Raw genomic sequence first — 18,004 nt, 5'->3', positions numbered from 1 at the left:
GGAAGTTTTGCAGCACTCCTCCATTTTGTCTGGGGACATGCTGAAATGCAACACTTGATACCAACTCACATCACCTGTGGGACACAGGTGGGTGCTTCAGTCCCTGCTCACAGGGTTGTTTTAGGAAAATACAAGTCACAGAGGTAGAGAAAGGAGGGGACAGTTTGTGATAAGAAAAGCACCATTTGTGTAGCTCAATAGGACAATTAGAGACATAAGCATTGGGGGCATTAGCCCCTTAGTTACTTTAGGGGTGGGTTGTAACTTTCAGCACCTCAGGAGATGTGGGACAAGGCTGATGCCAAATGGCTCAAAACTCTTTTGACCAGGGTGTACATACATTTCATGAAATCACAGAATAAGCTGAGTTGGGAGGGACCCACAAGGATCATCCAGTCCAGCTCCTGGCCCTGCCCATCCCCAGAGTCCCAGCCTGTCCCAGAGCATTGTCCAAACCCTTCTGGAGCTCTGTCCCTGTGCTGTGACACTGCCCTGGGGAGCCTGGGCAGTGCCAGACACCCTCTGGGAGAAGAACCTTATTCTAAGCTGGTAAAATCCAGCATTTGTACAAAACCTTGCTGCTGGCAGGCTGGAGGAAGGCAGGCAGCATCACATCTGAGCTGCTCTTAACAGAGACTTTCCTCCTTCATCCTTCCCTGCACAGGCAGATCAGACTCATGCTACACAGCTGCTTCCCCAGCTGCCCTCCCATTTCCTGCAAGAGTTCCAACTGCAGCACAGAGCTGGAGCTATCAACACACATCCATGCACTGGAGAGGCTGAACTCTCTCTATCAGCATCTCAACAGTCCCTAGCTGTTTAGGACCCAGTTTTGATGCCAACACACCACAGACTGCAGTCACCCTTTTTGGCACTTCCCCACTCCATAGGCAGCTCTCCATGGCCCCTTGTGCAACTTCCTGCACAGGAACCATAAAAAATTCAGCACCAGAATAGATAAGGCATATCCCTAGCTGTGAGAGCTCCTGCAAAGAGAATTACAAAGAATTCAATGCACAGCACAATGACTTTAGCACAGCTCCCTTTGGTGACTTTTTAACCAAACACTATTAAGGCCTGTTTACAAAGGATGATGCAGATTCTTTGCAAAGCATAAATCTGTGAAACAGCAACAGAACACACAGGGCTTTGTTCTTATCTCACTTCCAGCAAGGCTGAGGCACAGATCAGAAGATGCAGAGTTTACACCACTGCAGGAGACTCACCTCTGATTTTAAGGCCAATGCTATAACCCAGCCTAAAATATTCTCATCCACATTAACTTCAAAATCTTGTAAGCCCACAGTTTGGTCAGTGTTGGGAGGGTTTCCCTCCTCCAAGCACCAGACAAATAATTCCACTGTCAGGCACTAAAAAGGCCTAAATAAACAGAGAAAAAGCTATTAGCTACCATTTCCCCTGTTTTGGGGTATGTGGGATTGCAGCAAGACTTTCAACTGGATCATCAAGACATGCAAAATCTTTAATAAAGGAGGGAGAACAAATGGCAAACTGAGAGACAAACACATAAATAGAAAGTGGTTTCATCAGTTTATTGCTTTTTGCTGCCATTTCACGGAGTGTTGAGTCTGCACAGACTACCATGGAGAACAAGGTTTTATCAGAAACCATAAAACAGGTAGGAAATCTAATCCTACAATCACACAGTTTGCAAATTTGACAGTAAATACAGCATCTCCAAAAAGCTACTGGCATTTACATTTATCAACTGATTCGTTTTAAGTTGCTGAAGAAAACCAAGTGGTGAGGGACCAGGTGCTCAGAAACACAGACTTCTGGTGTATTAAAGATATCCTCCCAACACACACATTCTGAAATCTTCCAAAATGTCATTAATACTAAATGAAATTAAGGTATTCTGCTTCCAGTTTAAATACCAGGAGAAAATAGTTACTGTATTTTAATATATTAACTAAAGGACTATTTTATAAAACTCTTCACACATGAAATAGTTTTAAATTAAATAATACAATATACTTACCAAAAAAAAAAAAAAAAAAAAACCAGACTAGAAATTTATTGCTAGTATAAAAATTAACTCTTTTCATGAATGAGGAGGCTAGATGAATATTATTGCTAAGAACCCAGACAGTGCCAGAACCAAGAACTCCTGATTTTCAAATTTGTTCAGCCCCCACAACTGACTTTAAAGGATATGTAGACATGTGGGACTTAGGAAAGGTGAGGTCCACAACTTTCTTCAGTTATGCTTTATGATCTGATGTCCTTTTATTGCCTCTAAGTGTAACATCATCTGCTCTCCTGCATTCTAACATTATCATTCATTTGCATTCTAACATTATCATTTATTAGGTCTCCTCCTCTTTGGGTTTTTTGGAATAAAAACCCAAAACACAACCATCATAATCCTGCATTTCCACAAAAGTATTTTTAAGATTTGGAACTACAATTTCATTCATATCTTTGTCCATAACAAAGAAAAGTGGAAACATTCACCATGTGAAGTCCATGACTATGAACAATGTTTGTAATCCAACCTTTGATTTGCTGGCAAGCTTTCACTCCTAAAGGAAGTTTTTTTCACATACTGTAGATTGAGTAACATCAGTCCTCAGTGCAAACAGTCATACATGATACTCTACTAATAACAAAAATATTAACATAAAAACTTGCTTACAGATCTTGACAGCCCAGTGTCTTTGCAGTGCACTGATTTTCACCTCCAAGAACATACATCTATAGTTTTCTTTTCTCTTTTTGTTTTTTAAATTTGCTGTTTTCAGTAGTTACCTATTTTGTCACTTGATGATGCTACTTTCTGAAAGTGATTTTCTTGTTAACTTATACACTAAACCAATTACTGACTTGGGGGAAAACCAACAACTCTACCTATCAATACTGGACTTCACAAGGGTCATCAGCATTGTAACTATTAAGGTGACAATAACTATAATTAATTACTTAAGGATCATAAAATTAACCAGCAGAAATTGTAACCTAGTCATATCTTAGTATTGCTAAATGATTGATACAAACTGTGTTTTATAGAACCAGCAATTCTCAAGTCACTAAAAAAAAATTTAAAGGGGCAGATTTTGTATTAATGCTACTTCTTTAATTAGGGTAGCTGAACTCTGCTGGAAATCATCTAGTTACAAATATTTGGGCAGGTCTTCAGGAATGGAAATTACTAATTATCTGGTTTGGGTTAAAGCCTCCTCCTGGCTAAGTCCTCTTCTAGAGTGCCCTGGGCCCAAATGTGCTTTACAAAGCAGGATTCTAACCCAAAAACAATAATACATCAATGATTTTAATATCAATCATGAACATCAAAGTATTTTCTATTCAGTTGTTGCCACAACAATTCCTTTTCCTTCAACTCCACTTCTATGCTTGTCCTTCACCCCTCAAAAAAAAAAGAATATAAATATTTGAGGAGTAAATGCAGTGCTCAAGTTCAAGACATGAAAGACTTGAGAAGCATATGCCTTTCTTTTCATGGCATCCATGAAAAGGAGTCAGAAAACCAAGAACTGGAAGAACAAAGACAGTAGATCAGGGGAAAATAACTCTTGTATACTCTTAGACAATTCAGGCCAGCCATGTGCATTCCATATACATTTGAAAACAAAAAACCTGCTTTTATGCAGACAACTCAAAATGTTAAATACTTTAAATGGATATCTTTAAACTCTGAGTCTTATTTATACAGCTATTCACAGAAATGTGCAAAGTAAAATCTGACAGGGAAATTAATTTAGAAGTCCAACAGCTTGAACACGACATTAAAAAAGGCAGGAGGGATTCCACACCCATTTGATGAACACTTTAAAGAGAGGGAAAGGGTTGATCCAGCTGAACCTCTGGAAATGTAACAAATCCTATCCATGCTGCAAGTTGGTCCCTAGCTGTCTTTGCTGCAGAATTCACAGTGTATCCCTCCAGTGAGGTCTTTGACAACTTTTTCTTTGACCAGTTTTTGCAGGAATTTTGTTTCACCTGTCACATTGTGCATAGTTTGTTCTTTCATGGCAGCCATGCAGAAGTTGTTGTAATAGTGCAAAGGTGTGCTGGGCTGGTCCAGGTCATATCCAAATCCTGCTAAGCTCACTTCATCACATAAATGTGTAGCCAGAACAACTGCTGTGACCCCAGTTGTAGGTACATTCTAAAGAGAGAGAAAAGTGAAATTTGCTCAGTTCAAACATATTGTCCTTTACCAGGTTTATAAACACTTTACACAATTTAATGACTTTGTCCATTCCCTCTCCTGGTTTAAAACTCAAATCAACTAAAACTACAACCAAAAATCAATTCAATGATCAAGTAAAACTTAAAACTGTGGGGCAAAATACTGATGCAATTTAGGTATTTGACTTTTGACTGCCAACACTGTTTTTTTCCTGTGAAGGTAAGATGCCCTATCATTGTGTAGTTAAATTGCAAGTGAACCTTCACTTCAAACAGTCAAACAACTCCTGACACAAAGTTAAACTTGACATTTCTTGATGTACACTTATTTAAGTCTTGAGCAACAATAAACTCTAACAGTATTCTTCACAATATTACTTTTTTCACTAAAAAACCCATGAAGGCAAATTGGCTACAGTACCATTAAGATATTCAGCTTGGTATATTATGTAATTTTGATAAATAAATGTGATAAGATCCTTCAGATATTTGTGCAATAATCTTAAGTGCTTTCACACAAAATGTAAAAAGATGGTGGTTAGTCAGTATTTTTTGTAGTTCAAGACAACTAATGACATCCAATTTCTCAAACATTCAACTAAAGTAACAAAAATGCAGTGTATGATTAAACCAGGGAATTCATCACTCTCTACCACTGCTGGAGCAAAGGAGGTGGAGGGAGGAAATACCCATCAGCTGCTACTGAGCATTCTCTGGCACACACAGCAATTCCTGCAGCTGGAAGGCTGCTTTCCACTGGCCTGGTTTCCAGGCTCTCTCTGCTTTCCCTGCAGCTGGAGACACATCTGGCTACAGCTGATGGCTGGTTTCACTTAACAGGGCAGTTCTTAACTGGCTTAACTTACAAGAAATTAATGTTTTTAAACATTGGAATGAGTTTATGTCTCACTGCATCTGAATGGCATTTCATGTCAGCATACACAGGCAAAGGAGCTCATCCAAAAAAATGAGCTGAAAACTTACTTTCATTTTGCACAAGAAAATAAAGGGGTCTTTTGAGAGCACAATTTCCCTATTACCTGAGACCAGCCCTGAAACTGCACAGAGAAAGTAAAAAGCCTAAAACTTTTTTTCAGTTTCTTATTTTATTTACTTTGTATTTTACTGTCTCCTTTTGGTGAAAGGAAACTTCTTACCTTATCCCAACCCCAGAATTTTGATCGAGGCTCAGGGAACTGTAAAATGTCCAAAGCTGTCTCTTTGATAATGACTGGATTCAGAATCCGAAACTGCTTTGATGTGAAAGGAATTTTCTCTGCAACCTCCTTCCAAAAGAACAGTCTCATCCACAGAGGCTAAGAGAAACCAAAAAGTCTAAGTTCAGAAGGAAACTCTGAGACAAACACAGTATACAAGTTACAGGAGTCACCAGTGACCCTGAAAAATTTAGGGAACAGTTTATAGTTAAGGTGGTTTGGAAGTATCAGTGAACAGATCAAATGACTGACACAAAAGAGGAAAAACCTTCAAAGTACCTGGAACTGCAGAGAGGACAGCAGAGGGAATAGTTGTTTATTCTGAATATTTGACTTCATTTTGTGTTTATCACTCAACATATTCATAAGCACCCATGGGTTATTCAGGCTACCCCAGCACAGTTGAGCAGGTAACAGTATTTAAAGAAACAGGGAAGGGAACCACAGTTTCCCACAAACATTAACCAGGCATTCTGAAGCAAGCACTAGCTTAAAACAATTGTGCTCAAGCTCTGAAGAGCTGTTGCTTGACAGCATCCACCTAGTGATAAAAGCAACCCTTCAGAAGAGGATTTACACAGAACTCAGAAACCCAGAGTCTGACCTCATGCCACTACAGTCAGTTAGATGCCTGCTAATGGAAGAAAAAATACTGCATCACACTAATTTTACAAGTCTTTCCATGAAATGGGCAACATTAAGCAAATGATGAAACTGATACAGCTCCAACACAGATGAGGCTTGAATTGATCAAACACATGGTTTACCCATCCATGCTCTGGATCAGTTCACTTCAGTGCCAGTGCCTGCCCAGAGAGCTGAACCAACTGACAGCTGAGTATTTGAAAGAAACAGGGCTGCAATTCACAGAATCACTGAAGTTAGACTTCAGAGCCACTGAAGTTAGACAGAGCCTCTGGAGATCACATGCCCAACTCCCCTGGCTCAAGCAGGCACCTCGAGCCAGATGCTCAGGACCATGCCTAGATGATTGTGAGAAAGATGTCCATGGATATTCAACTTGACAAGCTTCCTCTTGTCCTATCACTGGGAACCTCAGCTCCAAAAAGAGCCTGGCTCCATCCTCTCTGCACCCTCCCCTCAGATATTTAGGTACATTAATAAGATCCCCCCAAGCCTTCTCTTCTCCAGGCTAAACACTCCCAGCTCTATCAGTCTTTCCTCATGGAAGAGATGCTTCAGTCCCTTAAGCATCTTCCTGCCTTTTCTGTGTACTAGTAGACAGTCATGGTCAAGATTAAACAGGTCTTCTCACATTGTAAAAATCACAGAATTAAGAAGGGAATTTGGAGTTCCTAAACTAGCATAGATCAAACTGTTAGAAGACTTGACAGGCTTTCTTCTAAATCTTTCTCAGTAATTTTTACTTGCTGAAATTATCTATTTGCAAATTGAAAGAGGTGGAAGCCACCAATTCACATTAATTTGGAAACATCAAACCCTTCCATCAGTTCCTTAGGAATCTCAGCACTTCTTTAAATGTTTAGTGAAAAATAAGCAACCTCATAATTTAGGAACCTCAGACAAATGTTCAATTTCTTGTTAACTCCATGTATGTCCATTGTAGCAGTACAGACTAGCTGCTAAAAAAATGAACTGGCATTCAGAAATCTCATTTCTATTTTGGGCTCTGCAGACTTTTCAACTCACACCAAATGTAAAATTAATTCCACGTCAGTAACCACTCAGGATGTCACATAGCCTGGTGCAAACCACCAAAATCTCCACAAAAAAAAGAAAAAGTGTTACTGTCAGCATGGGACCTCAACACAAATGCTGGTCCCACTGTAACTAGGAGGCAGAGTAAAAAAAAACCCCACAAGGTTACATAAAAGATTCTCAGCACGATAAACCATGAAGCAACAGATCAATCAGCTTCTTTAACTGTTAGAAAACAAAACCAACCAAAATACAGGTACATGAGACTGCTGCATTACATACCAAAGTTTCATTTTTTAGCATGGCTTGAAGCCAGTTGAAATCAACTCTTTTAAAGAGAACAGCCACAAACAAGCTTGCAGGAGGGTACTCATGTTCAGAAAGAGGAGCTCCTTCAGGGTAAGTCATCCTTATTGTTGTTTTGTTACCAACATGATCTGTGTAGCCTTGAACTGGTGCATCATTTAACCTGGGGGAAAAGAAACCCACAGGTTACAATCTCATTAAAATATCAGACACTAAGTAAAAAGTTGTTATTTGGCCCACAGATTTTTAACAGAACAGACTCCAGTTGTTTTCTCACAACCCTCATGTTCTTGCCTCACACACCCCTCCAGCCCTTACCTTTGGAAGGAAGCCAATTCTGTTTCTAGATTAATGGCACAAGTGCAGAACTTGAAGAGTAAAAAAAGCTTGAAGAGTAAAGTGACTTAAGACAGCATTGCAGAATTTCATATCTATTGCTTTGTGTCAACTTAGAGAGGCTTAAAAGTGGAAGAGGAAGAAAACACACAGAAAGTTGTCTGTGTTATCCTTTTCATACACACACACACACACACACACACACTCAGGAATATTCCACACAAAAAAAATCATTCAAATTATCTCTCCAATGCAAGGTAATGCATCCTGTAGGTTTATATAATTTCCAGCTCACCAAAAACTTCAGATGCTGACACACTGTTGACAAGAATGGCATCATCTCCCTCCATGAGTTCTGCAGAACAGCTCAAGACCTGCAAACTTTTCTATGTCAACAGAAAAATCACCTTATCTTGCCAGCTCTATGAGGACAGTTAATTGTCTACCCCTCCACAGGCTAACAAGGTTTGTTTACCATTGAATAAGGGCTATTGATTCAATGAAATATTCCCTTAATAAGGTGAGCAAGCCTACAAAACAAGTTGGGAAAATGCCTATATTAATTTTATTTGTGACCTTACATGATTCAAAACAAGAAGGAGGTTCAAACTGTAAAGTTCAGAGGCACAAATACAGAGCATGTAATTCTGATGTCAGAAACTGTGGCAATCACAGAAAGCAGCTACTGACCTCATAAAGATAAGGGAAGATAAGTGTGCTATAAAGTGTGTAAACAAGCTGTGTACTGAAACACCAATTAATTTTTATTGTGTTTGAAATAGCTGTTACAAAAAGATCTTTCAAATAAGCATCCAAACTAGCCATGGGGAAAAAGGCAGAGGTGAGTCCTTAAGTACTGAAGTTTAAGATTTGAAAGCTTTAAAATGTGGAAGGGTAAACCCAGTATTGTCTACTTGTCTATGATGTCACTAGTTTCTACACAGTTTCTGCCCATGTGAGTTTTGTACCTGAAGCCCACAAATAATTACACTGAATTCCTGCAAACATGACAGTTTATTTTGCTCCTAAGACTTCAAATTCCACCAAGTCACAAGTAAATTTCTCAAAAGCATTTTCAGAAAGAGTCTTATAAATTACATCAGCGTTGGAGATATGCTCCCCTTAATAAACAATGCTGGCTCATAAAGTACTGATGAAGTAGTTGGAATCCTTATATGGAAAACACATACCTTATAACAATATCAAACTGATTTAGTAAGTGCCCCAGCTCTGATCCATGAAGGATTCCACCACTGCCAACAACAACACAACGCTTACAGTTCTTTGACTTCAAATCTTCTGGCAAATCATGCTCAGGTAAGAGTTCAAGGAGATCTTTCAGTTTATCAGAGAGTTGGTAAAATCCAAATGGAGGTCCATATTTAAATAAAGCTTCATCTTCATTTATGTTTTTCCTTACAAAGGGAGATATGTCCATGCTGTATTTCTCTGCAAACAACTTGCCCATCTGTCTCTTCGCATAAGAAGGTCGGCACTGCTCCTGCAGTGTGGCGTGGGCAAACTGCTGTGCCCTCTGAAACAAAACACACAGGATTTCAGCCAGGAAAGCAGCTGCAGGAATGCAAAAAGCCCTCAGAATGTGGCCCACCAAGTGACCATCAGCAGTTTAGCAAACACAGGGGTTATAAAGAAAGCTTCAGTGTGGAAGTACAACAATTTTAAAGCACTGACTCAAACATCGATTTGAGCCAGTGCACGGTGAAAACCTGCAGAGGAATTCCTCTCCCTTAAATCCAATCCTTTAAACCTAGATATCAGGTTTTCTAAAGAAAATATTAGGCTAATAGAAGTGCTAAGTGAAAATGAGCTGTTTGTACTACCATTTGCAACACCAAATAAAATCTAGGCATACTTCTACCTGTCCAAATTAGCAGCAAGTGGAATTCCACTCTGCTCAACTGCATGGTCTGAGTTCTGCCTGTGGTAGGATTCCACCAGAGACACATCCACTGGGTAAAAGTTCTGCAACAGCAGCTGGACTCACTTAATCAGAATGAAGCAACACTTCTTCCATAAATATTGGTAAAGTGCTAATGACTAAAATATGACTTTAAAAGGAATGCCAGGTGGGGGTGTTTTGGACCTTCTCCCAAAGACTAGTCATCAAAATAAGAGACTGCAGTTCCATATTGCATAAAAAAATTAACTGACAGATAAAACTACACATTGATCCATATAATAATAAAACCAAAACATTATAAGTGTCCATTTTTAGAAATCTGTAGTGGCAAGTTGGTATCTTACGTAAAAAGAGAAACAGCTAAGGTATTAGTTTTATCACTTAAAATACAATCCTGTTTACATAATTTCTTTTCCAATCAACTCTGCTGGTTTTTCCTCCACTGTAATTAAAAAAACCTATGAGCAAACACAGAGGTCATAGACATAAGATTCAAATCTACAGCTAATTTAGTTCTCCTCTACTATTAAGGAAAATAGTGTTTATCTGAGGCAACAGGGAGGGAAGTTCTGGCGCTGTTTTTTAGGGTTTTTCTGAGTTTTTTTTTAAACCAAGATTGACCTGCAGAACTTCCTTTACCACCATTATGAAGGTTTCTGCATAAACATCACACTGAGCAAAGCAGTGGGCTGAGCAGCTTCACAATGCAGTTCTTGAGACAGCAATAAACACAGCCCATGAAGTCTTCAGGTTTGCTTGGTTTAATATGTTTGTTCTTTAGAATCAAGAATGTTGTTGAAAAAATAAGTAAGTCAAATGAGATTTTTCTCATCTGCCTCATTCTGAAGCAAAGAGCCTCAGAAGGGGAAAGATATGCACCAAAGATGATGGCCAAGTGGGGGAAGATGCACCTGCAATAATGCTAAAATGAAACTGTCTGAAGCCAGGGCTTCTGCTAGAAGTTGCCTTTTAGCATTGAGACATTCAAAGACAAATGTAACAGCACTAAACCAGGTAACTTCTGTTATAATGTGCAAATAGGACAAGTAGCAAAGGCTTTAGTGGTGTCTGTTACAATTCTTCAAAAGCTACATGCAAAACTGTAGCTAAAAGTAAGCAGCTGCTATGCTGAATGAAAAAATAAATAATAGCTGCACCCTCCTGGGTATTTGCCCTGTGATTCCAAAAGCATCTGAGCAACTACAAGGCAAAACAGTCTGGGAAACCTGCTTAGGTGAAAGAAAATTAAAAAAAAAAAAGCTCTTTGGTTTATTATGTAATTTTTGGGGTTTTTTAATGTTACTTTTCATCTGCATCAATCTTCTGATAAGTGTCATCTGCACTGACACAATGGGATGATGACACGTCCATTTCAAATATTATATAATTTTACCCTAAAAATTAAAGTTTCTCTACCCCCATTCAGTTTCTCTGTGCTTCTGTTGTCACTTCACAAGAACAAAAAACAGAATATCTATAGCACGAAATAAAGCAAAATATACTTCTGCTCAACAGATAATTTCAGCATTCTAGTTATTTCTTGTCTCCTATAACTCTTGTATTGTCAATTATTAACTTCTATTATTAAGCAAAGCAGAAAAAAAAAGCCAAAAAATACCAACCCTTACACGATCGCGGTCCACATATGACATTTTTGTTCTGTCACATTCCTCAGGGCCAAAATGCAATTTGAGGATATAAAGGAAGCACCCTCCAACCACAAACAGTGCAAGAATTCTAAAAACAAGAGGACAGTGAGGAGTAAGAGAGAGAAACAAACAAAAAAAAAATCTTTTTTTCTAATGTTCAATCAACTATTAAATCAGTATTTTTAAGGAAATTTAAGACAGTTGAACTTCATGTGAATACTTGCATTTGAATCAAAGGAAAAAATCCCTATTGCTTTGTTCACTTCAAGTCTTGTATAACTCTGCAAAGTTACCTGCAGGTGCCTGGAAAACACCTGCATCATATACTTTAAATGTATTGCTGATGAGTCAAAATTAAACCAAGAGTGAATTTTCTTTTTCTTTCTTCTTTAAAGGTCATATATTGGAAAACATATTCCCAAGAAAGCTGAAAAAAAAGGCTGCAACTTCAAATTGCATTATTTTGGGCCAATGGTCACCACTGAAACAAAATTTTCAACTCACTGGCAGGCCAGAATGCAGAACTTAGATGCTCAGGCTGAAAAGCCTTACACCCCCAAACTTGCAGCAGAAAAAGTCCAACCAACTTTAAAATCAAAGAACATAGGGTACATAGACTATTTATATTTTTTATTTACTAATTTCTCATTCCTTAAGAACACCACTGTTGATATCCAAAAAGTCACTTAGCTCATTTCATGTTTAAACCCATCTGTAGAATACTTATATCATTATTTGGTTAAAGTTGTGGTTTCTTCTCAAATATGTTGTTTGAGCTTTCTTACTGATTTTCATTTCCTATTGTTTTCTTAGGACTGTTTGTTTAAACATCTTTTAAAAATGTACAAGTTATTAAGTGCCCAATGCTTCTTGAAACTCTTTCAGATTAAGTTAATACATATTTCCAATATTTTTTTTAAAAGTGCTATATGAACAAATAGATGCAATCCCAGCACTCAGTATGCAGTACAGGCTGCAAACAAGGTGACCACTGGAAAAACAAGACTATTCTCACATCTCACTTAACTAAATTACATTTTCCACTGATAGGTGATCTAAGAGCTTCATTAGCATGTTAAGCTGCAACCCCTGGAGATCAGCCAACAGGCAGAAAGAAGGGGATTCACAGCTGATAAATGAGGCTGGTTTTCCTCCAGAAGGTTATCAAGTATCCCCAGATTCAGCTGGGGTTGCACCATTCAGGTTATATCCACCTGTGTATGTAACAGTTTGTCTTTGGGGCTTTTAACTTTAAGACCTAAAAATTCATGTGGCATCACAGTAGTGAATCTTTTAGGTATAAAATATAATCCTGGATCTATGTGTGCACACACCCTTTAATTCTAATTTGATGTCAAGCTATAAACAATGCAGTAAGGTTTTTGATGTTGCATTCCAGAAATTTTCATAACAAAGTAACTATATGAAAACACCTTCCCAGGATATCCACTCAACATCCACTGGCCTTTCATTCCTTCAGTTATCAGGCTGTACAGAAGTCTCAGCATTGTTATTTATCTGCATGCAAAAAAAGATTAGAAATACTTGTGAGCAAAGTACTAGGATCTCACTTTGGCTTGGAAAAACAGGTACTACAATAAGTTAGCCTGAGCTCCACAAAGTGTTTTCAGTATCCCAGGGAAAGCTTTGTGCTTAACCCTCCATTCACAGCCTGTGGTAATCCCATGCCTTGATTTCTGTATCCATTTTGTAATTGCCCAGGCTGGGGGTAGAACAAGTCTCCTCTGTGTAGCTGTGACAATGACACTTACTTGCGAGTACCTTTTAGAAACCAGCTTGGTCTTCTCATCTTCATGTGCAGCCACCTTACACCATTGCACAGGAGGAGAATGATTACTTTTCAGCTTCACAGAGTTACTGTCACTCAGCATTGCTGTAAAAAAGAAAGAAAAAGTTATCATAACTTTTGCTGAATTGAAGAAAAGTTCACAGGACACCCATGCAGTGACCATTTTGTTTCCGTGACAAGACTGCAATTCTTAGTTATAGTGCCAGGAATACTGAATTGCTCCTGAGCTGCTTGTGATCAAGAACTCACTCATTTCAGCTGCATCACCAAAACATGATCCTACAAATGTTGCCAGGTCTTTGCATTCTTATAAGCCTGAAGTCTAATATTTGTCAATTACATCAATTACTGTCAAACACTTTGGTTTGATCTGATCAAACAAACTAAACAATATGCTCAGGGTACTCAGGATCTTGAATCAAATTCCAATCCCTGTGCTATGCTTCCCACCACGCTTCAAGGATGCTGTCAACATGCAGAACACATACAAGCCATCCTCAAAACAGGAGCCCACATTTCAAATCATCTCCCTAGCTTCCCCAAAGCCAAGCAAACATACCACCACTGATCTGAATCTACCACTGACCTCTTCAGCAGCCCCAACAACATGGCCAGCAACTTCAACACCAGGCACCAGAGAGGGTGTGGAGGGAATTTCCCTGGCACACTGCAGGACCAGGAGGCTGTCAGCACCAGGGAAGCACAGCAGCAGCTCCAAGCACAGAGCACAGGAGAGCCCAGCAGGACAGCCCAGTGCTCCCTCACACATGGGCAGGGCACTGATCATTAGCTGACAGGAAGCAATCTTGCTGCTCCCACACATTCTATCAGCACACTCTAATATTGATTGTGGGAAGAAAAATGCATCCTGGCACACCATCTTCTCCCAGGCTGCTGCCAGTAACCAAAGATGTGACAATGGAATCCCCATGAAGAGCCAACCCATCTGGCCCTGTTGGTTTTCCCAGGGAGAAGGAACACAAGCAAAGGTTTTTCCTGGCCTGCCCACCCGAAGCAGAACTTCCTTTGATCAGCCAACCATGGAAAAGGTGCAGCCTGCTCCTCCACAGGGCAGGGAGGATTTCAGACCTGCTCCTTCCTTTGATCTCAATGCTTGACTCTCTCTGCTCTCCACTGTAAAGGTGGAGAGCTCACCTCTACTGCTGTCCTGCCAAGAGTTTTGTCACAAGAACCTCTAAAAAAGAGCAAGACTAAGGGGAGGCTTATCTCTAGGAATGATCTTCCTTGTTCTCTTCTCCACCTCTTTTTATTGTTTATGGTAATATGACCCGTTTGAACCAGCCTGTATTGCCACTTGAAAACATTGTTTGATTGGACAAACAACTGATGTTCTTAAAAGCCAGGATGGAGGAACTGAGGAGACAGAAGTACCCCCCTTCAGATATCCAATCTAGACCACTGAAATTTCAAGGGTATCTAATTCAGAAGATGACTCAAAGTCAGTCTCTTTGCACAGTAATCATTTCTCAGTAACACTTTTGATAATCACAATAAAAGGTCAAAACACTGTGAAGGTTGGACAAGGAGAGATAAAGATCAACAATAGCATCTGAAGCCCTTTGAAGGGCAGGCAAAAGTCAAGACATGCTATCAAGGTCACATGCAAATGATCAGAACCCACAAAACAGAGCAAGGCAGGAAAACCCTAATGGTCTTTGCCAGCAGGAAACTTGAGCACTTACCTCAAACACAAGTAACTTGGTTATTATGGCATCACTAAGTACCTCAAATTCCTCACCTGACTGGATTTATTAATTGCATAAACTCTGAGCTATCACACCCATTTGCAGGCCTTTGTTATAGCCCCTCTGAGATCTAAAAGCACTATAAAATCTGAAGTCAGTACTATCATAGTTGTCATGAAATATGGTAAACTGAAAATTTAAGGGCTAAGTGACATCCCCCAGCTCCCCAGAATTCTAGCAGTTAAGTTAGAAATCAAATCCAGCTTTTGTCTGCCACACAACCTGCCAGGATACCAAGACACAGGACAAAATAGCAGGTCACAGGGAACCTATGAAGCCTTAATAGCTACTCATCTCAGAGCAATACCTCATCTTTACTGGCTGCATCTATACCTCTGAATAAAACCACCATTGGTGTGCAAAATTGGGTGTTGACACCACCACTCCAGTCATCCACATGAGTTTGCTCTCAGCTAGTATTGGCAGCAAATCATTCAAGCTCATATGTGTAAAGATGTCAAAAAAATTGTTACATGGACCATATCCCAGTTATGGATCACCACCTTGAACTGCTCTACCCTGAGTTCAGTGCCAACCCAGCAGGACCTTTTACAACACACATCCTTGCTGTCATACTACAGAGAAGTCAGCTCAGCAGCTCTCATGCAGAACCCTGGCACTAACACAGCTTAGAGGTGACAGGTACCCACAGAGATCACACTGTCAGGATGCACAGGGAGCAGCCCCAGTGCATGGGGCAGCACACAACAGGAGCTGTCATCAGAGGATGCTGCAGAGAATGAGCACAGCCTGCAGACCATGTGGAAGCTCCAGGACTGCCTCACATTGAACAGAGGACATTCCATCAGATCACCTTGGAGGACACTGCCTCACACCAGCACAAACAAGAGGCACTCAGCACTGTTTGGGAAAGGGATCACACACCAACACCAATGGCTCACAGCAGGAACGTGACCACTGAAAGCTGCTACAGCACAAAACAAGGCAGCAATTACATCTGTCAGCCCCACAGCTGGGGAGAAACATAAAATGGGACTTTTTAAAAAATGAAAAAGCTTCTCCTGTTTTCACTAGAGAACAATGCCGGCATTAATTCTCTCTCAGGTAAACATAAAGAGGTCACTTGACCACAGCCCATAGGAACTTAGGTCAGAATGGATTTTGCACAAAAGAATCAGTCAAACTTGGTACCAGGCTGCAAGAGATCTGAAAGGCAGAGAAGGAACTGAAGAGGTGGATGGTGATAAAGACAGATGGGGATCAAACAGGAATGCAAGACTATAAATAGCTCTTGCTATCAGAAAGTGATCCCTGCCTCTGAACAAAATTAACTCCAATTGTTCCCTGCTTCACTCATCCTGGGTGTGCAAAAAGAAACAATGAAACAGAGAACTCAATTAATCATCTCAACACATCCTTTCCAAGCCTAACTCTTAGTATGCACAATGACTTTTTTTATTATATAAACAAGTAAGTGACATAATGTCAGTTTTCATTTCTTTTGCAACAGTTTGCTTCAGTATGACTTTTGTCAGCTATGATCATGACAGATGATTCCTTTCTCAAACAAGTCAATATATACAGTCCAATACATAAGTCAAAATGCATCTGTCCAGCACAGCATTTTTTTAAAATTACTCAGGGCTGGATCCTTTATTCTTATTCAAGTCAACAAGTCCTTCACTGGCTGGAATTGTGTAAGAGTGCTCAAGAGAGCAAGGTGGCAGTAACAAGCACCTCAAGAGTGCACTTTTCCCACATTCTTCCTGAACAAAATAAATAAATAAATAAATAGAGATCTCCAAGTTTGCAGAGAGAACCAGAGCAGTCAAGATCCCATGAGGACCAAAGAGATGTTGCACACAAACACCACTGGATTCTTTCAGAAAGGGGCCCTGCTACAGTTGTTTTGAGAGCCATAAATGCAAATGTCTCAATTTGTGTAAAAAACATAGCTCAGTAGTATTGCAGTATTACCACCACATTTTGCATTGACATTTTTGTAGTTACTCATAGTGGTGTAATTTGTGAGGACTCAGTGGATTTAAACTTGTTTCACATACTGAACCTAAGTGACCTGTGCAAAGCTACTATGAAGGCTAAATTGTCCATTAATACAATGTACTCCAAAGCTTTCTGTGGTGTTATTCTTTTCACCATAATTTACTTTTGTCTCATTGTTATTCTTAAGTAGACAACATTTCCACACTTGGAGCATTTCAGAAGCAATTCATTTAAGCCTTCAGGAAGTCTTTTCATGTGGGAATGCTAAAAGCTAAAAAGCAGCATGTATCAAGCTGTACAAAACCACTGCCACACCCTGGAAAATGCATTGGGTTATGTTCAGCAGCTGGATTTACCCAAAGACAAAGCCAAGGTCTCTCAGCAGGCACGGGGACAGAAGCAGGCAGCCTGCACATGAGAGCAGGATGGTGCACACACCTGAATCCTCACTATGCTCCCATCAAACCCCCAAAACCACAACCCCACACAGGCAGTGCTTCCACTTTCCCCTCTCACAGTACCACCAGAAGCAGTGGAAACACCCAGCTTTACAAGGCTGACAAGAAAAAAGGCTTTACACCCAGATTTACAGTGCTGCACAAAGCAGCCTCTGAAGTTTGAGTAACAAGATTAAATCTTGCAGGGAAAAGCCCCCAGAAAATGAAACCCAAAAGTCACACTCATGTAAAGGAATTATCAATCATGAGTGGTGTGGGTCCAGCAGAAATTGAAACAGAAGCTAAAACTAATGCAAAAATACCCTAAACCCCCCTGCTTACTTCATGCCTCTTCCCCTAAATCAGACACACATAAATTATTTGAATATATTTCCAGAATCAGTAAAGGATAAAATGAAAGCTACTTGGTTTCGTGCAACATTTGTTTAAAAAAGAAAGGCAAAGTTGAAAAGCAGAGAAGATGTTTTCACACAAGAAACTTGAGCAAGGCACTGTATATTGAGATGTGGTCATTATTCAGTAATGAATGCTGTATGAATTTCCTGTTCTGTGACTTTAAACAAAGCAAAAAAAATTCCCACAGATATACTGCAAAACTTTATGCAAGAAGTCAGAGGAGAATAATTAAGAAAACTTAAACCAACTACACATTAGTACAAATGGACACATTTGGAGAACATATATGGCAAAAAACTGACAACTACAACATTAATGTCTGATTAC

General features: G+C 39.6%; 1 protein-coding gene across 9 annotated transcripts in view; it reads right to left on the bottom strand.

Annotated features, from left to right (window-relative positions):
• Positions 1–1,528: 1,528 nt before the first annotated feature.
• The window catches only part of ST3GAL5 (ST3 beta-galactoside alpha-2,3-sialyltransferase 5), a 29,741-nt gene continuing 13,265 nt past the window's right edge, over positions 1,529–18,004 (bottom strand). For 3 of the 9 annotated variants that reach the window (XM_079306063.1, XM_079306061.1, XM_079306062.1), the window contains exons 2-7: positions 13,055–13,176; positions 11,256–11,370; positions 8,903–9,246; positions 7,353–7,539; positions 5,331–5,489; positions 1,529–4,150 (exon numbers count right to left, since the gene is read on the bottom strand). In XM_079306063.1, the coding sequence (XP_079162189.1) occupies positions 3,887–4,150; positions 5,331–5,489; positions 7,353–7,539; positions 8,903–9,246; positions 11,256–11,370; positions 13,055–13,098 (1,113 nt within the window). In that variant the 5' untranslated portion in view covers positions 13,099–13,176 and the 3' untranslated portion in view covers positions 1,529–3,886. Of the gene's footprint in view, positions 4,151–5,330; positions 5,490–7,352; positions 7,540–8,902; positions 9,247–11,255; positions 11,371–12,732; positions 12,781–13,054; positions 13,177–18,004 lie in introns of those variants that run through there. The other 6 variants (XM_079306058.1, XM_079306060.1, XM_079306059.1 and 3 more) reach the window with 5 other exon arrangements.

The sequence above is a fragment of the Erithacus rubecula genome, assembly GCF_903797595.1.
Source record: "Erithacus rubecula genome assembly, chromosome: 5".
Lineage (NCBI taxonomy): Eukaryota > Metazoa > Chordata > Aves > Passeriformes > Muscicapidae > Erithacus > Erithacus rubecula.
Note: the sequence above shows the minus strand (reverse complement) of the source record. Positions and strands in the feature narration are given on the sequence as shown.